The following is a 25,806-nucleotide window of genomic DNA, read 5'->3' on the forward strand; positions in this document are numbered from 1 at the left end:
TAATTAGCAGACAAGCCTCTAACAAAGAAAAGTCAACGTTCCGTTCACCATACCAAAGAATTCTGACGAAGCGTTCACCGTCCATAGGTGAGAATTTTCTCGAACCGTAATCCAGGGAAGAAATTATAACTTCACTCTGAAATGTCGAACAATAGTAACTGTTGCGTCACAATGGTAACTGTTTTGTGATAATGCCGATTATTTCGTTACAAAATTTTTTAGGCGCCAAACTGTTATAAAAAAAAAACGCCAAGCTTTTCAGCGCGAAAACCGGCATCTATTTTACCAAGTCTAAAAAAAAAGTCAGACATTAGTCGCAGAAATATTGTTAGCGTTTTAAACTATAGCATAAGTCAGCATGAGATGTGTAACAAAATGTGATTTTTTTAGGTTTATTTCTACATTTTGGACATTAAACTTGTTTAAAGCTATTTTAAACCCCAAATATCTAAAATCAAGACTTTATCTTAATTAGTTTGTATTCAGCAAATCAAAAAGTCCTTTTCAGGGCTACTTTGACTTTGTCTTGATTGTTTGTATCCAGCAAATCAAAAAGTCCTTTTCAGGGCTACTTTGACTTTGTCTTGATTGTTTGTATCCAGCAAATCAAAAAGTCCTTTTTAGGGCTATCTTGAGTTATTTTTAGTATATTTTAATTTCTTTTTAAAGGCAGGTAATTTGTTAGAAACATTTTGTCTTGGTTTTTTATATTGTAGTTAATTAATAAGTCCTATACAGGGCGTCGATGTTACTCTGCCATGATGAACAGGGATTTCGAGATGCAAAGACTATGCCTTTGTCTTTGAAAAAGTGTTCTCCAATAATCCAAGATGGGGTTATTCGAGTAGGGGGTAGACTGGATTCGGCTCAAATTCCTTATGAACAAAGGCACTCTGCAATTCTTCCTAGAGACTCAAATTTGACAAGACTTATTGTCATGAAATATCATTGTGAGACCGGCCACGCTGGATTGAATTACACTGGCTGTGCTTTACGTCAAAGATACTGGATTGAAAATGGCAGTTCTGCCATTCGCTACGTCTTAGATAACTGCCTTCATTGTCGTAGGAGGTTTGGGAGGCCCGGGCAGCACTACATGGCGGATTTGCCGCCTGCGGGAGTCCAAGTGAGTGAACCACCTTCAATCGGGGGTTGATTGTTTTGGTCCCATTGCGGTTCAAAGGGGACGCAGTTCAATTAAACGATGGGGAGTCATATTTATGTGTATGACGTCACGTACAATACATTTGGAAGTCGCCTATGATCTGACAACGGATTCCTTTATTATGTGTTTTCGTCGTTTTATGCTAAGAAGGGGTTCTGTATCGCATATGTATTCCGACAATGGTACGAATTTTGTTGGAGCTGCTGAAAGAGTGTTACGAGAAGCTGTTGCATCTTGGAACAAGATGTCTGGTGGCAAAGAGTATGAACAAAGTCATTTGATTTGGCACTTTAACCCACCTAGAGCCAGCCACTTTGGTGGAGCTAGGGAGAGGCTTATTCGGTCTGTACGACGCGTTTTGACATCCACACAAATAGGAAAATTACATACTGATGAGATGTTGTCATCTTTGTTTGTGGAAGTGGAAGCAATTATCAATTCAAGGCCACTTACTCCAGTTTGGTTTGTGCCGGGAAGTCAAAAACTGATAACTCCCAATGATCTGCTGATGGTAAATCCAGACAGGAATTTGCCAATAGTTTGTTCCTCCGAGAAGGATTCCTATGCAGTGCAACGGTGGAAGCAAATACAATTTTTAGCTGATAATTTCTGGAAAAGATTTGTTAGTGAATACTTACCTACAATAAATCATCGAAGCAAGTGGCTTTTTGGACGAAGAAATTTCCAATACAATGATATTGTTCTGGTAATCGACAACACGATGTCGCGTTCGCAGTGGCCACTAGGTAGAGTGGTAGAAGTCTATCCTGACAAACATGGTGTTGTACGAGCAGTTCAGTAACGAACGCAAAATTCCTACATAAAAAGGCCTATTGCAAAGCTGTGCCTTCTGGCCGAGTCCAAGAAGGGTGTTTCCCGTGATCGAAGAACAGCGGAAGATGATGATAGCAGTGAGGGTGACTGACCTGATGAAGATCCTAGAGTTCGAGATTCTGGTAAACGAGGATCCAGAGGAGGTCCAGGAAGAGAACAGTCTCAGTAAAGGGGCTGCTGAGTCGCCTTAAAGCGGCGCTAAATGACTTTTGTGTTAAAACGCATATGTGTTTTTGTAAATATGTACTTCTTTCTTTTGTTTATATTTGGGGGGAGTGTTAAATATGCGTTTTATATTTGTTACATTTGGCAACCCCGAGGTTTTACAATCAGCCGTGCGTTTCACTTGATTGAAAGGTTTTTTAATACTTACCGTAATTTCATGGCTATTTTTTATATCGTTATGAATCTAAACTGGCTATTTAAAAGTGATTTAAAGTGTTATATGTAATTACTACCTTTCCTACTGTGAAAATATTTGGAGTAGTGGACTGATACGTACGTTTTTTGATCCATAATTCGGGCTTGTAAATTTTTGGGTAATTACGTTTTGCATTATTGTTAAGTTATTCTGTGTTCATGTTCTGACTAATTCTAGGGATTATTATGTTCTGTACTTTATATTAAATGTCTGTTTTACCTTTATCAAGAACTCATTGGGTAGTTTTATCGTCTGTGCCTTATATTTTCATGAGCCAATATCTGCAATTTATTAGATTACTTGAATTAACCACGATTAAACAAGTTGACCTTTGTATCCATTGTATAAGTGGCTTGCTAAACGTGTCGGTAAGATGTGTTTTGGCTTATTTTTTTTTCTGTATTATGTTTTTATTATGTGGTAACAATTAGTTATATTGTGATCGCTTATTTTTCTATAGCATTATTGACTATAACCGATTTATTTTTTGTAGAAACTGTGAATGAATGAATGTGTGTTTGTGTGTGAATGGAATAAAATTGTTCATTCATGTGTGCGACTAAAAGCGGGTTCAACTTTAATAAAGCAAGAATAGTTCAATCAGTACAAATAGTCTTATGCTAAATACCCTCAGTGCATGGTCACTTAGCTAGAAGAGAGGGCATTAAACACGAAGTCTGATGTGCTGGTTTTTTCAAGGCCGGAGCAAACTAAGTAGCTTGAAAATCAATTTTTTGTACCTAATTTACTTAAAAGTGCCTCTTTTTTGGCCCAAGTGTTGATTAAAAACAGTTTTCTTAAAGTGCAGGCCACATTTAACTTTGCGGTTGTGATTTAAGTGCTTAAAACTGTTTTTCGCAACACACGGAATATAATAATATCACGTTGCTATGGACGCGGATATAGCTTTTAAAAAACACAATGACCGTTGCAAAATTTTTCGCAATGCTAAGTTTAGCGTTATATTTTCGATAAAATACGTCATCAAAAAAATTTTTCTTCTTTTTCTTAAATAAACTAATAATTAAAAATTGTTATTTTGCATGTCGCATGCGCTTTCAAGTCTAGATTTGCGCAAAGTATATATATAAACACAAGGGATTTAACCGATTCAATCGGATTGTTACGTCATTTTTTCTGATTCATGGAGGCCAAAATGGGTCTTAGAAATGCATGCATGTCTGTCAGCCTGTTTAAATAAGTAAAAAACAAAAGAAATTGTCTGCTTTGATTCTGTTAAAAACAAATGTAAAACAGCATATATTGCGTGTGTAGGAAAAGCACTTAGCATCACAATCAATCACGCTGCAAAGGCTTTCCTAGCCTCAAAACAGCTGTGGTGCTGGTTCACAAAGAACGAGAAGAAATGGCAAAAATCACCTGCATTGACAGCCGTGATGTAATTTGCGTCGCGAAACTGGTTAAACTGGCCCTATAACCAAATGTTTAACTTTTATCATGTCGGAAAAATCACCTGTCTGTAGAGAATTGGGTCAGGAGGGTAACAGAAAGGTCCACCAATGTATTAGAATACTTAAAGAGTTGGTTCAGTCGTAGAGTATCTTTTTTAATTCTTTTTTTTAAAATTAGGTAGGCTGTATTTGAAAAATTTTAACAAATTAAGGTTATGTTATTAATTTTGAAAAGCCAGAAACGGCCAATATTGACTGACAAACACTTACAAGAAACAGACAGGTCAACTGAGTGTTACTGAAGCAAAGTTTACCTGTTAGAACAGTAAGTTTTGCTTAAAACTTGTTATATTCGACACTTTTGTTGGGTATCATATAAAAATAGTTCTAATCACTAAACGTCACATGGGTTAAGACACATAAAGTATATAATACATCAATAAACTATAAACTAAATATTCTGGTTAACATCTTTTACGGATTTTTTAATTAATAATTCCAAACAATTTTTAATATAACGTACAATATACGTAAGTACTTTTACTCCTGGCAACAAATATTAGTGTTTGCTGCTCTTTTTAACTTTAGTTTGTGCTTTACACTTGTAAAAATATAACGAAAATAATTGTTATAGTATAACCAAAATAAAAGTATATATCGTCTATATAGGCAATATACGCTGATTTGACAATATATTAGTTAACAACAATGAAGTGATTTTATTTTAAACAAAACTAAGACTGTGTTAACTGTTAACTTTGCTTTAATAAGAATTAGTTGACCTGTCTTTTTCTTGCAAGAGTTTGTAAGCGTTTTTGGCTGGTAAATTTTCAAAATTAACAGCATAGCCATAATTGGTTAAATACGGCCTGGCCTACCTAATTAAAAATATTTTAAATCCTATTTTAGAAATTAGAGACTTATACTTTACTGACATTATATTTGGATAAGAGCACCCTTAGGAGTCGATACTTTTTATGATTAGATTTTTCTTGGCCTCACTCCCTACAAGTAAATTGCATCTACAAGTCCATTGTTGGGGTGAAAATCCGCATTCAAGTACAATATCAGCCTCTAAAATATAAACCAAAGATATTGAAAATACCTAACTACCAAATATTATTAAACAAACATTGGTAAACGTAACAAAATTAAATTAATTTTTTGTGCAACTTTACTCGCAAAAATGGTTCGGCGTTAGAACTAATTTCCGTATTTAAACTCGCCCACGCAAAGTGTTTATACTGTTTTAGCACATTTTGATAGTAGAAAAAAGTCGAGTTGTAGTAACATGAAGGGAAGTCGTTGACGTCATTTAAACGCGCGTCGTAAAATCCGGCATTTGAAATATTTATTAATTATATATTTAAAATAAAAAGAGATAGAAAAATAAAATTTACAGAGTAAACTAAAAAGTCATTCCTTATTTAAAAAACAAATATTATAAATTCTTTTGGCGACTTTATCCTCAATTTAGGTTCAAATCTAACCTTAAAAGTTATCATATTTTTCGCTAGAGGGAGATAAAGTTGGTTTAGTGGTTGATTGCTGCGGATAAAATCTTATTCTTTCAAACAAAATTTAACTAGAACCCGAGGTATTAACCAATTTGTCAGGGGTAGTTTATTAGCGTGCGAAACTAAACTTGTGGCAACACGGTATTGCGCGGGAACAGTTTAAAGGTTTTTAAAAGCAATTTGGGTTGGGTTAAAAAGCTATAATTTTTAAAAGATGTTAAGTAGATTAATATAAATGTAAAACCTTCTTTATTAATTTTTTGTGCAACTTTTTCCTCGTTTTTGGTCAAAATCTAACTTTAAAAACTTACACATTTTCGGCTAGAGGGGGATAGAGTTGGTGTTGTAGGGGTTATTTATTTCGAACTGTTGTTTATGTAGTTATTTATTGATTATTGGTTAGGTTAATTGTTTATTGTTGATTTGGGGTCACCACAGATTCTACCATAGCCTTCATTACTGAAGTCCTATGATGAATCTGACTATTCGAATTTAGTTATTTAATACTTTAAGTTTGATGGTTAAATCTGGCATTATAAAAGATAGTAAACTTAGCGTTTTGTCTGAGTTATAAAAATATGACGCAAGTAATTTAATTGTTTCTCATATTATATTTAACGTACAACGAAAGATATAACACGGCGTAACTTGATAACTACGTTAAAACTGCGTCGAAATACTAATTAATAAAACTACATTCTTACTATAGTTACAATGTTTCAACTAACATAATAACGACAACTGTGGTTGTTCGTCTACCAAAAAGGTAGACGAACGCGTCTGACGTAAGGTCTGTTTGCAAGAGTCTTTTTTTATAACAGTAAAAACAATGGGCTTTTATACCCAAAAATAAGATAATTATGTTTACGAAGAAGGGCAATAAAATAGGTACGAGTTTATAAGTATAATCAATGTTTAGGTTTGTTCCTTTTGTTGGTCGTTGACATCGTGTTGCAGGCATCATGTAAACTGGTTAAAGGCGTTTTACTGCGGCAAATGACGACGTGGTCGTTGATTAATAAAATCGCGCAGTTTACTGTTTTGTTGTTAGACCGTCTTTAATTGCTTTAAGGTTGCTTGACCGGTCCGAACGCATAAACCTTACATGAATAAAGCAGCTGCTGTATTGCAATGTCTTGACCTTGATAAACCCGAATAAACTCGTACCAAGGATTGATCATGAAATGATTAATCCACAGTGTGATAGGTGATTGCTGTGGGTAGAGTATTCTTTTTTGGTATAAAATTTATTTAGTCACATTAGGTTAACTAAAACTAAAAAAAACTAATACGTCATGGGTAGTTCGTTTGCATGCGTGACTAAATTAGAGTTAACATCTTAAACGAGTTAATTTACATTACAGAAGTATTAATAAGTCATTCAACATATTTTAAATTAATTTTTCTTTTTTTGAGGATAAAGGCCTGTATTATGACGTTATTTTAGATTTTAAACAATCTGGTGGCACATTTGCCTTACTTGAGTTTTGACGTGTTGTTCATATAGGGCGTGCGAAACTAATAGAGATCCCCAAAAAACATAAGAAATTGAGATGACTAATTAAGTGTTACACTACGTGACTACACTTACACTAACCAAACACACACTAAGTAATACAAATATTTAACGGACTTCTGTATATAAACCTGCAAAAAACTTTTAACTTAAACCTGACAACCAAATAGTTTAAACTTTGAGCCACGTGACCTTTTTTTTATTCTACGCAGGAAACACCGGCAACAATATGCGGATCACTTTTTCAGGTAAAGCGAAGCGCCTACATGGACTATTTTTTTGACGGTGAGTTTTTTTTAACATATGCGACTTATCGGTGTAAGTTGTATTTTTTGATGACGTCACTTTACGTGACGTTTGATCCATCTTTAAAGTAATTAAGTTAAATTGTAATATTTTAACCCCTTATCCACTTTAAAATATCCATGATTTTATTGCATAACGATCAACACAAAATTACTCGGCGCAATATTTATAAATATCCCCGTTTTAAACTCGCTATTTGGCATTTAATTGCACAATTAAGTTTTATTATAATAATAATCAAGCGCTGATTAAAAAAAATGAATTAATACAAATTATGTAAAACAGTAAATTAAACGTTCTTATAAGATTATAATAATTTGGAATAATAATTATGACGTCACATGCCCACCATTGTTGCACCAGATATTCTTCTTTCTGTTTTAGCAATGATTGTCCATGAATTAAACCTGAATAATAAAACAATAAACAAGAGTTCCCCACTTAAGGAAAAATAAATTAAACCAGAGTTTAATAAATTATTACAATTTAAATATTTTGTTCGACTTACAAACTATTATTGTTTGAGCCTCCCACCACATAAATTTTGCCATCTACAACTGAGGCACAGTGGCCACATCTAACCTTGTTCAGTGGTGCAACTTCTGACCATGTATTAGTAATAATGTTGTATTTGATCACTGATGAAACTGCATCACTGATATTATGGGATCCACCTAAATTCAATTTTATTAATTAAAAACTCAAAAAATATTAAAATTTAACGGAACACATAAAATATTTTTATTTTGGAAAATTCAGGAAATACAAATAAATTTTAAGACAAATTAAAATCAATTTAAAATAAATTATGCATATTTAAACTAACAATGTTTTTTTAATTGAATATATTTACTTAATTTCTAACTAAATACAGATCATACTAAAATAAACAAACATTGCACAATATCAAAATTAACTAATAATACTGACCAGTAACAAATATGTGATCATCCAAAACTACAGCTGCATGATCATTTACACCATATTCCATTGGAGAAATAAGAGACCACTTTTGTTCACCAAAATCAAAACATTCTGATGAGCTTAATCTTATATGTTTATCATTACGTCCCCCGATTGCAAATAATTTACCTGGACATTAATATTTATTTGAAACATTTATTTTTAAATTATATATTTAACTAATTATTTAATTTAAATTACTTTTTATTTTAAAAGCTTTCTTTTTCCACAAAGCTAATATTTAATGTTAAAATAATTTTACTTTTGTTAAATTCTTAAAACATTTTACTTAATTAATCTTAATTTTATTCAACATTTTTTATGCTAATAATTTAAAAAAATAATATTTTTGTAAATTGTATTGGGTTTAACATTAAAACTCAACCTCTTGCAGCAAATAATACATGTTCTTTTCGTGGAACAATCATGTCTGGAATATTTCCTCTTTTATTTATCCTCACATCCAAGAATTCCCCACTTGATAAAATTTCATTTTTTTTGAACATTAAAATACTCCTTTCACCCCAACCTCCAGTGGTGTAAATACAATCTACAACAAATTTAATTTTAACTTCTGTAAATTAATTAAAATATTCGACGAACCCGAATCCTAAAAAACTCAAAACTCACTCGACTCGGCCCATCCCTAATATATATATATATATATGTATATGTCACAAACTTGTGAATTTTTTTCTCAGCTTTTCTTTTCATTTCTTTCAATTCAACTTCAGAAACCAAATCATCTTTTACTTCAGTTATTTTAACTGAATCAAGTTTTATTTAATTCACTTCCAGAAAACCCATTTTTAATTGAATAGTTTTGCAAAAAAGCAACTAAATTGTTGAACAACTTATTTTTTATGCCAAAATATTTACAAAATTGATAATAAACACTTTGATTTTCAGTCACAATTTCAATAATAAACGGCCCCCCTTGTACACTATTAATAAATATCTCAAGCACCCCATTTGTTACAACATCAAGTAGGTCCAACACTAGTTTTCCAGGATTGGCGCTCCTGTGTCCTCCAGCAAAGTAGCATCCAGTTTCAACAACCATTAAAGCAAGCAAACCAGTTAACTGGAGTGTGATAATTGAGATATTTTTACTTGGTTGGTTTTCCGCACTTAATTTGCATGGTTTTTTAATACATTGTAGCACATAATTTATTTAAATTAACAGTGGCTTTATAGTTACAGTATAAGCAATGCATATTGTAACGTGAGTGGCTGTTTGCTTTGTTGCCTATTTACAATGTTTTGTGACGTAATCGTTCCGGTTTAACGCCTTTTTAGTCTACGTCACTATGCCTTTAGTTTTGCCGCCATTTCTCATACTGGTTGATAATGTTCTTGTTTAAGATAAGAGGGTTACTCTTCACAAATGAATTATATTATTGTTTATTTCTTTGTTTTATATTTATACTAACGTGATTCTATTTGAATAAGATATTAAGTCGTTAATTAAATTGTATATACTGGGAAAAGTGTGTTTATTAAATATAAAATACGTAACAATGGAGGTCCCGCCGAGATCTGAGTTAGGTCTTGATGATTCAGAAATATCTTTTCGAATACCACCTGAATTAGAAGTGTTAATACAGGAGAAGGTTAACGAAATAAGGAAAAGTTTGATAATGGAAATAAATGAACAATCGAAAAATCAAATGGGCAATTTTTATACAAAAATGTACAACCGTGTTGACGAAGTTTCTACAGACCTTGTAAAGCGTTATAAACAAATTTAAACAGAAGTTAAAACGTTCACTAAAGAACAAATAAAAACCATAGCTTTGCTTCTGGCGCTACCTGCCCCTACTGACAAAAATAACGAGCAACCAGACATTCAAACACTTTTAAATAAAGCAACGATTCAAGTAAAGACCGCAACAGAAGTCGTCTTAAAAGACACAAAAAGATAAAGTGACATAGCAGGAGAAATGTCAAAAGCATATCTGTCGCAGGGAACAAAACCAGTGTGTAGCAACCAAAATATTTTGCCAAAACACGAAACGCTTGTACTCGATTCTTTGATGGTCTGTCATCATGGGAAGATTTTATAGCACGATTTGAACTAGCCGCAGAATTAAATGGTTGGTCTGAGCAGTCTAAAGGCATTCGATTGGCTTTGCACTTAAAAAATTCGGCCTCGAACGTTGTCACTAGTTTACTTCCAGAGAAACGAAAGAACTTTAAAATTGTCCGGGCCAAACTGCAACAAAAATTTGGAAAGAAATATATTGACCCAGTATTAATGCTACACACAAAAGTAAGGGGAAAAAATGAAAAACTGGTGGATTTGGCAGAAGAAATTAATACAATTACCAAACAGTGCTCTGTATATGACAAAATAGACATCAAACAAAGGGATTTACTAAAAGCTAACTGCTTTATAAACACTATAAAATATGACTGGGATCTTTACTCTTCATTGAAAATGTACGAACCCCAGCCAATGGAAGAAGCTTTAAAGGTAGAGCTGGAAGGTAACGCAAGACAGACTCAAAATAGACCTATGCGGACGATTACTGTTAATGACAAGGGCACCGACTTGGGCGAAGAAATAAAATCAATTCGTCATTCAATTCAACAACTGGCTGAGACCATTGAGAAACAAAGACATACATCTTACAATAGACCAAGAAATTATCACCAAGAGCGAACGAGTTTTAATAGAGCGGGAAACGACCAATAGTCGAACTCTTGGGAAAAGGTAGACTATTAAAGAAGATACCCAAACAATAAAAGTTAGTGCTGCTACGACAAAACGGACTGTATTGCAAGGTCTACATAAAAAACTGCCAATGTATTATGCTGGTAGACACGGGCGCAGATGCCACTGTTATAAATTATCGATTTGTTTAAAAATTTAACATAATGATTAAACCCTCTAATGTGGTTTTAAATGGCATTGGGAGTGAAAAAATGCACGTGCCCGGATGTTGCGAAACAAACTTGAGATTTAATTCTGTATGTTACAGACACGTTGCATTAGTTGCTGATGTAGAAGACGACAGGATTATTGGACTAGACTTTTTGAGAAAATATTGTTTTAATATTAACTTGATGTCGACTATCCTACAGAATGATAAAGAAACAGTAAAATTGTTATTAATTGAAAAATCTACACCAAAACAAACCGATGACGTCAACCAAAAAAGTGTATTTCCCAATACTAAAGATATGCAGCTAAGAGCAATGACTTATGTTAACACTGAACAATCTGGCCAAATAACGAAATTAATTGATAAATATGTCAAAACAAAAAACTCTACTAAACAACAGTTTACCAAGTTGGTCTATCATTTCATCAATACAGGAACGGCACCGGCAATCAAACAAAGGCCTAGCCGCCTTCCACAATCAAGACAAACAGAAGCGGACGAGCTTATTAAAAACATGCTAAAGAAAGGGGTTATATCGCCATCGTATAGCCCGTGGTGCTCACCCGTTGTTTTAGTAAATAAAAAAGATGGGTCGACGCGCTTTTGCGTGGATTATCGAAAGCTTAACAACGTATCCAAGAAAGACTCGTATCCGTTGCCACGAATAGACGCTATATTGGACTCTGTTGGAGGATCATCTTGGTTTGCAACGCTAGATTTAAAATGTGGATATTGGCAACTGTTGGTAAACTCCAAGAATAAGGAAAAAACTGCATTTTCAACAGGTGACAGGCTTTATGAATTTAATGTAATGCCATTTGGACTCTGCGGCAGTCCAAGTACATTTGAACGATTAATGGATCAAGTACTTGGCGGAATACCAAGCTCAGTTTGTATAATGTATCTAGACGATATTTTAGTTCACGCAACAACGTTTCAAAAATTGTACGAAAATCTAGAACTGATTTTGCAACGGCTGGATAACGTAAACCTTAGACTTAATCCAAAAAAGGGTAGTCTATTTTGTAGACAAGTCGAATATTTGGGACACGTTATATCTTCAAGTGGTATATCGACGTCACCAAAAAAAACAAAGCTGTGAAAAACTGGCCGAGTTACAAAGGTTTTTGGGACTAACTTCTTACTACAGAAAATTTATAAACAACTTTGCCGATTTAGCTAGTCCGTTATACACCTTGTTGGAAAAAAAGCATTTTCAAAGCCAGAGGAAAACTATTGTACAACAAGAAAGGAACTTTTGGCTATAGTTAAAGCAGTAGAACACTTTTATTTTTAGATCTACGGCCGAACTGTTTAAATTAGAAGTGACCATGATAAAATGGCTCTCAGGTTAGAGCGATTAGAACAATACGATATTGACATTTCACAGACCTGGCGCACAACATAAAAATGCGGATGCTTTGTCTAGAAGGTTTCGCAAAGAATTTAGCTGTCATTACTGTTAACGATTGGAAAATAAAAGCTGCAATACTATTCAAAAAAATATACGAGTGTCACCAAGTAACAAAAACGAAGTTACCATTGAAAATTTGCGTGATGCTCAGTTGTGCGATCCAGATATTAAACACATGTTAACGTGGAAAGAATCGGGTGAAGAAAGGCCGGAGTGGAATAAAGTTTTTTCTTTAAGTCAAACTGCCAAGTCGTATTATCACCAATGGGATTCACTTAACGTAAAATGCGGCGTGTTGTATTGACAATGGGAAAACTCAAACGGGACCGAAACCTTTCCACAACTTATTGTTCCGAAGTGCCATAAAAATCTAATCTTGGAAATTATGCATGGAAGCGCCACTTCTGGGCATTTTGGAATAAAAAAACGATTGGAGTAGCTGTGCAACTAACGTTGCAAATTTTTGTAAAAACTGTTTTAAATGTTCCTTAAGAAAAGGTCCTGTGAACAAACAAAAAGAACCCATAAAGCTTCATCAAATCGGCTATATGGGAAAGAACAGCAATAGACGTATGGGCCCGTTACCAAACTCCTACCAAGAAAATAAATATATATTAGTAGTTATGGACTACTTCACGAAATGGCCTGAAGCTTACCCCCTTCCGAACCAAGAAGCCCAAACAATTGCCAAAACTCTTATAAAACAGTGTTTTTTTGCGTTTTGGAGTACGAGATTTAACCTTACTTTGGAGGCTCAGTTAGTTAACAAAAATTTCCGTTAACAAAAATCAACGCGACTGGGACGAACATTTGCCATATATTTTAATGGCGTACCGAACTGCCGTTCATGAAAGTACCGGTTTTACCCCTGCGAAGCTGATGTTTGGAAGGAAGTTAAATTTGCCATCCGACTTTTTGTATAGACGTGCGCAGAAAACAAAATATTTTACGTGTGAATTTGTTAAGAAAGTTGAACAGGACATAGACGAAGCTCATGAATTCGCTAGAGAGAAGCTCCAATTTTCGGGCCTTAGAATAAAGAAATATTACGACCGTACAACATCAACCAAAATACTTCAGGAGCACGAACCAGTGTGGCTACATTGCCCACAACGTAAGAAGGGACTTTCGCCGAAATTGACATTGCCTTGGCAAGGCCCATTTAACAAATCGGATAAACGATGTTGTTTACCGCATAAGACAATCCCCCAAACACAAGCCAAAGGTTGTAAACCGAAATCGTCTTTGGCGTTATACATTAAAACTACCAAGTAACTGATACCAAAATAACGAAAAACAAACACAAAACAGTCATTTTCAAGTAATAAATACTGACCATAATAATGTAAACTTACAAACATCCCGCCTAGGGCGTATTATAAATAAACCCCGTAGATATCGCTGACTGTGGTCATATACTCTGTATTTATTTGTTAAAATTTTAGTTAATGTTATTTCTTGTTTACAATGTACATGTTCTTTTCTTATTTTGTGCCTTTTAAAATAGTGGGAGGGGAAGAATGTAACGTGAGTGGTTGTTTACTTTGTTGCCTATTTACAATGTTTTGTGACGTAATCGTTCCGGTTTAACGCCTTTTTAGTCTACGTCACTACGCCTTTAGTTTTGCCACCATTTCTTATACTAGTTGATAATGTTTTTGTTTAAGATAAGAGGGTTGCTTTTTACAAATAAAATATATCATTGTTTTATGTTTATACTAACGTGTTCTGTTTAAATAAGATATTAAGTCGTTAATTAAATTGTATATACTGAAAAAAGTGCGTTTATTAAATATAAAATACGCTACAATACTAATTATAAATTCCTAATACCAGACTGCGTTTATTTTTTTTTTGCTGCGCCACGTATTGTGTTAAATTAGTCCGTTTCTTATTGGTTAAAAAATCTGACTTATTTTAGTCTCACTAGTTGTACGTATAACACACCCTCTACCCCCCGGTCGCTAAGAAAATATCCAAATAATGATGTTTTAAGCATTAGTTGTACGTATAACACATCCTCTACCCCCCGGTCGCTAAGAAAATATCCAAATAATGGTGTTTTAAGCATTAGTTGTACGTATAACACATCCTCTACCCCCCGGTCGCTAAGGAAATATCCAAATAATGGTGTTTTAAGCATTAGTTGTACGTATAACACACCCTCTACCCCCCGGTCGCTAAGAAAATATCCAAATAATGGTGTTTTAAGCATTAGTTGTACGTATAACACACCCTCTACCCCCCGGTCGCTAAGAAAATATCCAAATAATGGTGTTTTAAGCATTAGTTGTACGTATAACACATCCTCTACCCCCCGGTTGCCTAGAAAATAGCTAAATATAGATAAAATAGGCATTATTTCATCGTAATATACATCTTCTATCTCCCGGTCGCTCCCGGGCTGTTTTTAGTAGGACCGTCTATAACGTTTTGTTTCAGCTTAAACATAGACTATTTTTGTTACCCAAGCCCAGACAGCTTTAATTTACATTTGTCTGTTTATGTGTAACAAAATAATTAGGAGATTGTTAGGTTTATTAATATATACATATTTGTTTAAATTCATATAATACATGCCATTTAAGAGATCTAATTTTCAATGGCTTTAACAAATGGTAAATACTAGTTTTCAAAATGCGACACTTTAAACTAGTTTTTAACAGTTACGTAAAGTAATAAAATATACTAATACGGTTTAAACATCACGCTAGTTTAATTGTAAACTATAGGTATTTAACTGTCACTGCCCAAGTTTTTAATTCGGTTTATATAATTTTAAACAGGCTCAGCAGGAGTTCGTACCGTTTATAGTGCTTTACTTAAGGGCGCTTCAGCATAAGATCAGTGGAGATTGAACCCACGACCTCATGTGTGGTGTAGCAAGTGTTCTTACCACTACACCACTCTGCCGGTTAACAACACCAGCATTTTAAAAGAATTTCCACTTGGATTTAATTTTTCAACCATTGAAAATTTACTTTTAAAGAATGTACAAACAGTTTGCCTTTTACGTGGGCGAACGTATTTAGAGAGAATAACCTTTAGCTTATCGTTGCCACGTGACGTTGTTACTACTAAAAAAGATACAAAAGAGAAATAAGGTGTCGACGATTTGTACAATAGGTTAAATAAAACCTTTATTTAATGTTAAATTTGGGCTTAAAGTGTAGCCAAGCTTTATTCAATTCTGTAGAAGTTTTTAACCTTTTTTTATTTTAGATAAAAGTTCGAGTAACTTACTAAGAAACAATCTGAATGCCTAATATCATTAATATATGATGGCAAAAATTAAGTTTAACTGTTTTTAGTGCATCGGCGATAAGTAGCGATATTCTTAGTAACACAAAAAGTTGTGATAAGGCAGATTTATTTATTCTTTATTTAATTCATATTTGAGCAAAACAGCAGATTAAAAACAGCTAAGTGTTAATTTAATTAAGAGCTTTTGTTTATTATTATTATCCATTCAAATTTAGTAACTCCGAAAGATAGGAATCTAAGGAAAAACATTAATAACAAAAAAAAAGTTTCACCATACAGTATCGATGACACGACGCTTTGTTCGTTTAAAATAAAACATAATATAAAAGAAATAAAGTGACATTGTTTTATTCGTTTATTTAATCCGACCTTCAGTCTTAAATAACAACAGGCTAATAGTGCACGAAATTACATGTTTTCAAAGTTAAGAGACAAAAAATAATTTTTGTTTCACCTTTTTAAAACAATCGAAACATTATATTTACTAAACGAAAGACGTAAAATAAACAAGGCACTAACTCTCTTTACACTAACTCCATTTTAAACAAAGTGTTACTCCAAAAAAATGGCGTGCAAAGAAAAAGATTACAAGATTAACGAAACCCAATTTCATTAAACCTCAAAAACTTTTCAACCTTTATTTATATTTTCAAGCTGCAATGCCACACTTTAAACTAGTTTTTTACAGTTACGTAAAGTAATAAATTATAATAATATGGTTTAAACATTACGCTAATTTAATTGTAAACTATAGGTATTTAACTGTCACCGCGCAAGTTTTTAATTCGGTTTATATAATTCTAAACAGGTTAAAAAAATGTTATGTATAGTGATAATAAGGGGAGCCAATAAAAATCACCAAAAGCGAAAAACAAATTTACTCTATAGCGTATCGGTGAATCGCGGCGTTGGCGTTTATTATTAGTTCTGCTGAACCTACAAAAATTGTTAATCATTATTGACATATGTTATAGACGTGGCGTGGCACCGTTTTTATGGATAAGAGTAATTTAAAAAAAATAATAAACAGTTTATTACCAGAAAGTAAACCTGTCAGTTACTAAATTAGTAAAGAAATATAGGGAGCCAAAAAACAAGTTTGTTCTCCTTTACTAACAAAATACCAAACAAAACAAACTAACCAAAAATTTAGTTTTTTTTTTACATAGGTAAACGTTGTTCACTACTTAAGATTGTAAACACATAGAGAAATATGGATTGTTAAGCAAATTGTCCATTATAATTTTTAAAAAACCTGTGACAATGTAATTTTTAGTAATTGACAACTTGCAGAAAGATAAAATTTAAGCAGTCCAAAAATATGGCAAAACCTGACTCGAAAAGGCCAATTTCTGAGACATTGGCAAATTTTTTAGGTAAGTTTTAAATAAATTTTATCATTTAAGTCCAACATTTTTAAGGGTACATTAAAAAATTATTAATTACATACAGAAATAAAACACTAAAAATAAAATTTTATTTAATGTTTTTGTTTTAGGAAAATTTTTTATCATTCTTACACTACAAGTAAGTGTATATAAATAACGGTTGACTTTAAAATAGAATAACAAACCTCTTTGGGTCCACAGGAGGTTACATGCGATAACAAAGCGATTCAAGATGACGTCCTCCTACTACATATTATTGCAGAATATCTTAATTTTACAGTTATCGATGAACGAGTACAAAGTATAAAAGAAGCTTTAAACATTCTTCAAAAAGGTTTTTTTCCTATACTTTAAACATTTACAATTCAAATATTTAGTAGAATATATAAATATATGCATTTAAATGTTTATTTTAGTAAGTAAACAACTGCAAAACACCAGGAATGTTGAACAGTTTTTTTGTTGTATTTTGGCTGATAAATCTGAACAATTAGAAAACATCAATTCGGAAAAATTTATTTGGGAAAATTTCACTAGGCATTTCAATGAAAACAACTGCATGGCATTGAACAATAAACAAAAAGTGTTTTTAATCCAGGTAAGATAGTTTTTGTAATGAATGATCAATCTAACCTAAATTTGTTTGCATAGATCTATGCGGAAAAAGTACATGAAAACTATACTAAAACATATTGCTATCTAATATATTTATTTAAAAATTACTGCGTTTAAAAATAAAAAAAATTCTAAGGCGTGCCAGAAGATTCGGTCTGCAATAAACTGCGAAGTCAGCAACGAAAAACCCGCGAAAACGGTGTGAGCGCAATACCATATTTTAACAATATTTAAAATTAAATTTTGATAAAATCGTGATTGTGTGGCTCGTAATAGGCGTAACACTATTTTTTAATTTAAGCAAAGTTAAAATAAACATAATAGTTAGGCGTATTTTAGCGTCGAGTTCCCCGTTAAGAACACTAATCATATAAAGTAGTATTACGAAATTAAAATATAATAATTTTAAGGTTTATGAACCCCAAAACAGTTTACAAGAATATGGTACTACAAGTAGACCTCCCCATGAACCAATTCCCCCTGGCCATGGAATAATTCCCCCTGATTATAACCCAATTCCACTTGGCCCTTACCCAATTCCCTCAGACCGTGAATCATTTTCAAGGCAACGTTTCAATGAGACAAGTAAACCTACCCTTGAGACAAGTGAACTAACGCTTAAGAAACCTTTCTATAAGAGAAGTGAGACTTTCTGTGAGAGAAATGAACCCGCCCTCAAGACACGTGAACTTACCCTGGAGACAAGTGAACCTAATCTTTGGACAAGTGAACCTACCCTTAAGACCAGTGAACTTACCATTGAGACACCTTTCCATGAGAAAAGTAAACCTTTCTGTAAGAAAAGTGAACCTTTCTATGTGAAAAATGAAACTGTCTATGAAGGAAGTGAACTTTTTAATGAGAGAAGTAAACCTACCCTTAAGACAAGTGAACCTACCCTTGAGAAAAGTGATCCTAGACATGTTCAAACTGCTGAGGAAGCCGAATTTTTTATAATACTCTGGACTGGAACATGTAAGTGAAAAATTACAATTTAATTACTAAGCAAAGAAAGATTGCGTTTAAAAATATAATTGCATATCTTTATCAAATATTTTAAAGCGAAAAACATAGAAAAACATTCTGCTGGGCAATCCACCATCATACCATTGTTAAAAGAAGAAATATGTGGTTCGGAAAACGTAGGAAAACAACTTGATATGCTGAAGGTAATTTTTATCATACTGAAGCGATACAGTATAAAGCAGTATGTATCAATTTTTTAAATGAATTAATTGCGATAAAAACAACATTTTAAATAGCGAAAAAGAAAATACAGACAGTAATTAACGCGTGTCTGGACCCTACCAATTTACGTAAGTAAAATAGGTACGTTATTAAAGCAGGCGGCATTATAATTGTTTGTTTACATAGTAGTCCCCGCTCCAGTACTCCCTATCTATAGCTTTATTGAATTTTATACATTTCATATATCACAGGTAGCCACAAAACTGAACTGGAAAATATCAGACAAAAACGTTAAAAGTAAAAAGGTACTAAACATTTTTAGCCGTTTAACCAAGCCATTGATATTAAAAGAAGGCGATGGAGAAATTGACTTATTCGCTTATGAGGTGATAGACAACTTTGCTGACGGGTTGTTTGTTATTTTTACAAATAATGAGGTAATCAAAAAATATTAAATCAAGCAAAAATTAAACCTCCGGTCTGTTTATTTTTAATTTATTTAAAACAAATATCAATATTAATACCAGTTATTTTAAATGGTACTTTATTCTTACATATATATGTATGTTAAAAAAGATCTTTGGAGAATTATTAAATGTGGAGACACTGGTTACAACTATGAAAAAGTTCGGATTTCTTTGCCAAGTTGAAAATCCATCAACCGAAGAAGAAATAAAAAACTACATAGAAAAAGGTATGTAATCACACAACTTACTATAGCCTTACTTAAAACTTTTTTTTAAAATTAAACCTTTTTTAAACAGCAAAAAAGAGAAGTGATAGGTTAAAATACTTTGGATGTGCTATATTAACGCATGGATCAGAAGATACACTTACAATAAAAGAAGGTGTTTACATGAAGCGATCGGACTTAATTAGTAACTTTAACGGATTTCAATGCCCTGCGCTTATTATGATTGACGTGAGATAATGTGTAGACGCTTTAAAAATCAGTTCAATTTAATATAATAAGAATAAATATGTTTACCTTAAACAATATTAAAAAAATTAAAAAAAAAAATTGCAACACCAACAATATCTTTGAATAAATAAAAAGGCAAGCAGACTTATATCTGAAAACAACGACGTTTGCTTTGAAACCAAGAGTTACCACAAACAAAAAGAAACTAATGATCAAGCCAAGGTTAGATTATCAACAAAAACGATTATTCTACCACGCTCTATTAAACAAAATTTTTATTTTCAGGCGTTGGATGATTTTCAGAAATCTCAGAACATATCGGATTTAGATCAGGATATTATCATTGCAAATTCAACAACGATAAGTAAGCTTTATAAAAATTGCACTATTTTTGTCGGCTAAAAAGTGTTTAAATAACTTAAAATATTGCAAATAGAGTAAACAAATGCAGTTATGTTAAAATTTAGGCTAGTTTAGGTGCACTAAAAGTAATCACGCATAAACTAAAAAAGTAAAGAAAATATTTATCAAAAGGTTACTATGCATACGCATCAAAAGACAAAGGATCATCATTTATACAAAACTTTTGTCAACAACTGAATAACCTAGAAAAAGATGAAAGTAAAGAGCTAACACAAGTAAATTTTTAATAATTTAGAGTTAAACATTCAAAGATTGTATTAAAAATATTGTAAATACGGTTTTAATAATTTTTTTCATCATAGATCTTAACTGAAGTAAACAAGTCAGTATGTAGTATGGATATAGTATATGGAACTAAATCTGAAAAGGTCAGGGCCAAACAAATTCTTCCTTTTGCTCCACTTTGCGAAAAAAGTTTATTTTGACAAAAAAGTTAGTTCTTTTTTTTTTATAAAACTCCGTTATTATTATTTACTTTATTAAAGTAAAATAATTTATAATAATATTGTTAGAGCATATTCTGTTGAGGAAGAAGAGCTTTTTAAAAAGTTCAAAAAAAGCATAACGGTAAAAGAAACCAACAAAGTTTTTGGTGTTCACACAATATTTCAAGTTTATAAAAAGTAAGTAAAAATATTCAATTTAGCAAAAAAGATGGAGTTGTAGGAGGCGAAAAGCATCAACCAACTTTTTATTTTATTTCTGCTTTAAAGCCAATAATTGCTAATAGGCCCCTATTATTTTATTATCTTATCAATAGAAACCCAAACCTAAAATATAAAGAATTGTACATCGAGTGCATGAAATTAGAACAGGATGTGTCGCACGGCAAAGCCAACAGAAGTTACAAAAAAGAGTACATAAATTGTAAGGTTTGTAAGAAGAATCGACGTACAGAAGCACCTTTTATATGTGGACATATGTTATTTTGTAAAAAATGTGCAAAACATGGCCAACAGTGTATGTGGCCTAACTGTGGTTGCAACGTGTTAAATTTTTAACTTGTGTCAAAATGTATTAACATATACATGAACTTACTTAAAACTTGTATAAAATTAATGTTTATAGTTTACAACATATATTGAGCATAACCGATTTAATTGTATTTTTTATCATATACATTACAATTTTTTTGTCACTGAAACTATTTTCTCTTTTCTTTTATTTATTTTTTGTTGTAAAATGAATTTAAAAACAAAAAACTGATTTATCTTAATGTTGATAAAACTTGTTGATTTTTGTAACATTCTCTGTAAAATAATACATGTTTTTGACTGCATCACGCAAGCCTATTACCGTATATATTAATTAATAATGTTGAATGATTTTTTAGATAAAAATATCTAGTCGATAATTGTTGTAAACAAAATTGTCATCACACAAATTTTTAAAATCTCCACCAACTGGTGAGTTATAAAACATTTTTTTCTTTTTATTTAATATATTCTTTACCAAAGTCACGTGAATGCTAATCAAACATTTAAAAAAACTGAGAAGTATACTTTGTGGTATTGCTTATATTATTTAACCTATTTTAATTTTTTTTTGTTAGACAAAGAAAATATTTTTATCATTCTTACAATTCAGGTAAGAAAGGTCATATTATGAGAAACTAATTTATTAAATTTAATATAAACTAAGATTATTTTATAGGATAGTGATTCTAGTAAAGTGCATGAAACTATAAAAAAAGATGCTTCCATGTTAAAAGATATTGCAAACGAACTCAGGTTTAAAGTTGTTGAAAAATATGCACGAAATATAGAAGAAGCGTCAAGCATTCTTAATTCTGGTTTGTTGTCCATATACACAATTTATTATTAACAAATTTATTTATTTTATTATTGACATAATTTTGTAGTTACAAAATACTAAAGTTTTATATTATTTTAAGATTTTTAGCAAAATTTTAATTTTTTTTGTGATTTGTAGAAAAGAATAAGTTAGAAACACCTACAGCAAATTTTCAACTTTTTTGCTCCATTTTGTGTTATCATTTTAACCCATTACAAGAAACATTTTCGGAAAAAAATGTGTGGGCTAATTTTACAAAACATTTTAACGAAGAAAACTGCAAACCATTGTTTAAAAAACAAAAATTGTTCCTGATCTAGGTTAACAGTTATTTCTTTATTTTACAACTAGGAAAACTTGTTTTAAGTGATTTTAACATTTAAAGTTTAAAATTATTTTTCAAGATTTATAAACCTTACGAGAATGTGCAAACAAGATGCCTCCGAAAAAAATCAAAAATAAAACACTTGAGATATGCGGTCGAATCCGAAGTTTTAATTCTTTTATCAACGATGAATTGTAAGCAATAAATAACTAATCTGATATCACATTAAAATAACATTTATTAACAATATTTAAGTGAAAAAACAAGAATCTGCAATTCCTTCTCCATTTGTGAAATTTTTAAACGAAGAAATAAGCGACCAACAAAAGCTTGATATTTTAAAGGTAAGTTCTTTTTTAAAGGTAGAAAATACCTTTAGATTATTTATGTTATATAAAAATGTCATTTATTATAAGAAATACCATGCAGGTGGCTACAAAAATTAACGGGAAACTTTCAAAGGATGTTATGAGGCGATGGACATGTTTGCTGACGGAAAGTTTATTATATTTCAGATGAAGGTAAAATAGATTACTTATTCACAAAAACAAAATTAGTGTTAAACCATATTTAGTGCCAGAATAATATTTTTACAAATTTAAGTTAGAAAAACATGTTTTTTATTAAGGCCCCAGGAACAGAAGTTGATGCAGAAAATTTAAAAAAAATTGATGGAAAATTACAGTTTCGATTGCAAAATTGAAGAGCTCTTAACTGAAGCAAAAATTAAAATACAAATAGAAGAAGGTACTATTTTTGTATTTATTTATTGTCAATTTGGAAAGGACTGCTTCATGGCCTTAACATAGTGTCACTAGATACCCAGCCCCGGTCTTGAAAAATAAACCATTAGCCTACGCATTAAAGTAACATTTTTAATCTCACAAAATATTTTTACAGCAAAAAAAGAAAGTGCAAGTTTAAAATATTTTGGGTGTGCCTTTTTATCACATGGAAACGAAGATAGCTTGCTGACAAAAAACGATGATGAAATGAAGCGGTCGAAATTTTTCAGTTACTTTAAAGGGTTTCAATGCCCAACATTTATTCTTATTGACGTAAGTTACAATATTATTAAAGTTTTAGTATTGGCATACTGTTTTGGCAAGTATTGGCGTGACCTGTGACTATTAGTGTATGCGTGCAAAAATATTAACAATTAAGGTAATACCTAGCCATTAAACTGTTTTTTTTCTTTATAAATAGGCCTGCCGGGGTAAATCCCATGCTTACACTTCTGGCAAAACTTGTAACAAAGATAACAACTATGACAACGACCGCGACGAACAAAGTTCCAGCACTCAGCAAGATACAAAAAATGAATATCAAGTAAGCTTCTTCACATTACAAGAGTTTGGAGTAACAATAAATATTATTTGGTCAAAAATAATCCCAGGTATTAAAAGGCCCATCACAAAACACAATACATTCATTATCAGTTTAAATAACGCAACATATTTTGTTAGGTTGGAACTTTTATATAAGCGTAGGATGAAAAAAAACTTTGTGTGCATTTGAGGCGTAGGTTAACTATTATTTAATGCAGTTAAACAAATAAGTTACAATCGTAAAAACTTTATTTTAAAAAGACATTTTTTAACCTGTTTTAGTAGATCAACCTAATTGCAACAAAAAAGAGAACTTTAATTAAAACAAATATAAACGTAGTCTTTTTAATGTAAAACAAAAGCCGTTTAAAACAAAACAATTATGCTAAAAAATGAAAAATTTTATATAATATTTTGCAATGCATAAACCCTTATTTTATCATTATAGGCACAGGATTATAATAAAAGTACAAAAGTCATCCAGGGTGATTTGGATTATGATATTATTATTGCCGATGCAACAACAATAAGTAAGATATAGGAAAAAATACATAATTCGGTACAAAGTTTAAAAAAAGAAACATTTTAAAGAAACCCTAATTCTGTACTGATTAAGTTTATTTTAACATAACACAGATTACGTCTCGCACGTCCAAAAAAATAAATCATACTTTGTGGAAAAATTTTGTGAACAACTAAATTCCGACTCAAATATCAAAACCCAAGAACTAACAGATGTAGTTGAGTTTCTTATTAAATTTAAATAACAATTAAAGTTTTAAAAATGATTTAAATTAAATTGTTTCATAGGTTTTGACTAAAGTTAACGAAAAACTCAGTAGTAATATAATTGCACAAAACTCCGACAGATACCAACAAACGCCTTCATTTTGTTCGACTTTGCGAATGAAGTTTAATTTGACAAAAAAGTAAGTTTTTTTTATTTTTTACTAAAAACGCCTCATTTTAATTAACTGTGCTTTTCTGTTTAAAGAGAATATTCTGATAATGAAAAAGAGTTGTATCGACAATTTAAAAAATGTAATAAGGTGAAGGAGGCAAAAAAAATATTTAAAGAAGCCGATATTTTTGAAGTCTACAAAAAGTAAGTTAAAAAATAAAAGTTTTTGTTTTTTAAAGTTTACTAATCAAAGGACGTTGTAAATAATAATAACACATTGTAAATATTACATAGATTTAAAAAAAAATATAAAAAAAAAACAGAAACACGAAATTAAAATGGAAAGACTTGTACATCGAGTGCAAGAAACTAGAAGACTGTGTTTCACATAAAATGGCTGAAAAAAAATACAAAAAAGAGTACATAAACTGTAAGGTGTGTAAGAACAATCCACGAACAGAAGCACCCTTTGTATGTGGACACCAGGCTTTTTGTGAAGAATGTGCCGACAAACCCCTAGTTGTATGTGCCATGCCTAACTGTGACTGCAACGTGTTAAATTTTTAAACTTATGTCAAAATGTATTAATAACATATACATAGACCTACTCAAAACTGGTATAACACCACTGTTTGTATATTTTAACATACTAAGGGTTTAATTATTTTGTGCACTTATCACAATCATGTATATAACAAACATTTTTTTAGTCTTCGTTATTTCTGCATTATATTTATTTTTCACTAAAAACATACTTTCCTTGCTTAAAATAAATCAAAAAACAAACCGCTAGATGGCGGTCTTGGTATGTAAATTAGAATTACGAGTGTCGTAGAATACCCGTTTATTTCTATCGATCACGACTAATGACGTCATAGGTCCGGAAATTTCCAAAAAAATAGATTTTGCAATTTTAAGAAACTTTATATTAAAAAACTCGTCACGTAAAACAGTTACGTGAAAGTGAAAGAAATAGGTCACTAAGAAAATCGAAAATTTTATCAGTATAGAGTATAGGAATTTTTATCCGAAAGTTATTGAATTAAAAATGTAAATTTTCTACAAGGGTTGTTAAAGTTTTGGTCTAAACATACATTTATTTATGATTTATTGTAGTTATACAGGCATTGGAAATATTGTGATAGGGCGAAGGGTAGAAAAACGTAGTTAATATGTCAAGTGACGTCATGTATAATTCAAATAAGCGACCTTCCCTAACTCC

The 25,806-nt window shown here is 31.7% G+C and overlaps 5 protein-coding genes across 9 annotated transcripts; all 5 read left to right on the forward strand.

Annotated features, from left to right (window-relative positions):
• Positions 1 to 790: 790 nt before the first annotated feature.
• On the forward strand, positions 791 to 1,156 carry LOC145760274 (uncharacterized). The gene has a single exon (XM_082574147.1). The coding sequence runs from the start codon at positions 791 to 793 to the stop codon at positions 1,154 to 1,156; it is 366 nt and encodes a 121-aa protein (XP_082430273.1).
• A 130-nt stretch (positions 1,157 to 1,286) lies between these two features.
• On the forward strand, positions 1,287 to 1,967 carry LOC145760275 (uncharacterized). Its single transcript, XM_082574148.1, has one exon. It carries the CDS (start codon positions 1,287 to 1,289, stop codon positions 1,965 to 1,967), a length of 681 nt encoding a protein of 226 aa, XP_082430274.1.
• Positions 1,968 to 13,261: 11,294 nt separating this feature from the next.
• LOC145760276 (uncharacterized) lies at positions 13,262 to 13,711 on the forward strand. The gene has a single exon (XM_082574149.1). It carries the CDS (start codon positions 13,262 to 13,264, stop codon positions 13,709 to 13,711), a length of 450 nt encoding a protein of 149 aa, XP_082430275.1.
• Positions 13,712 to 16,908: 3,197 nt separating this feature from the next.
• Positions 16,909 to 21,824, forward strand: LOC145759283 (uncharacterized). Of its 2 annotated transcripts, XM_082573070.1 has the most exons (17): positions 16,909 to 17,076; positions 17,199 to 17,227; positions 17,290 to 17,422; positions 17,505 to 17,686; positions 18,114 to 18,678; positions 18,766 to 18,872; positions 19,143 to 19,328; positions 19,468 to 19,585; positions 19,656 to 19,813; positions 19,949 to 20,035; positions 20,099 to 20,177; positions 20,348 to 20,451; positions 20,539 to 20,668; positions 20,749 to 20,859; positions 20,997 to 21,108; positions 21,570 to 21,642; positions 21,789 to 21,824. In XM_082573070.1, exons 1-13 carry the CDS (start codon positions 17,022 to 17,024, stop codon positions 20,659 to 20,661), a joined length of 1,926 nt encoding a protein of 641 aa, XP_082429196.1. In that variant the 5' UTR covers positions 16,909 to 17,021; the 3' UTR covers positions 20,662 to 20,668; positions 20,749 to 20,859; positions 20,997 to 21,108; positions 21,570 to 21,642; positions 21,789 to 21,824. The 2 variants fall into 2 exon arrangements, with proteins under 2 accessions (XP_082429196.1, XP_082429195.1); XM_082573069.1 differs by lacking the exons at positions 21,570 to 21,642; positions 21,789 to 21,824 and having other exon boundaries at positions 20,997 to 21,528.
• A 605-nt stretch (positions 21,825 to 22,429) lies between these two features.
• LOC145759284 (uncharacterized) lies at positions 22,430 to 25,334 on the forward strand. 4 transcript variants are annotated; one of them, XM_082573072.1, is made up of 11 exons: positions 22,430 to 22,549; positions 22,611 to 22,699; positions 22,785 to 22,876; positions 22,984 to 23,102; positions 23,256 to 23,413; positions 23,562 to 23,684; positions 24,132 to 24,213; positions 24,320 to 24,423; positions 24,494 to 24,612; positions 24,678 to 24,788; positions 24,908 to 25,334. In XM_082573072.1, the coding sequence occupies exons 4-11, from the start codon at positions 23,027 to 23,029 to the stop codon at positions 25,149 to 25,151; spliced, it is 1,017 nt and encodes a 338-aa protein (XP_082429198.1). In that variant the 5' UTR covers positions 22,430 to 22,549; positions 22,611 to 22,699; positions 22,785 to 22,876; positions 22,984 to 23,026; the 3' UTR covers positions 25,152 to 25,334. The 4 variants fall into 4 exon arrangements, with proteins under 4 accessions (XP_082429198.1, XP_082429200.1, XP_082429201.1 ...); XM_082573074.1 differs by having other exon boundaries at positions 24,320 to 24,420; XM_082573075.1 differs by having other exon boundaries at positions 24,879 to 25,074.
• The last annotated feature ends 472 nt before the right edge of the window (positions 25,335 to 25,806 follow it).

The sequence above is a fragment of the Corella eumyota genome, chromosome 7, assembly GCF_963082875.1.
Source record: "Corella eumyota chromosome 7, kaCorEumy4.1, whole genome shotgun sequence".
In the NCBI taxonomy this organism is placed as follows: domain Eukaryota; kingdom Metazoa; phylum Chordata; class Ascidiacea; order Phlebobranchia; family Corellidae; genus Corella; species Corella eumyota.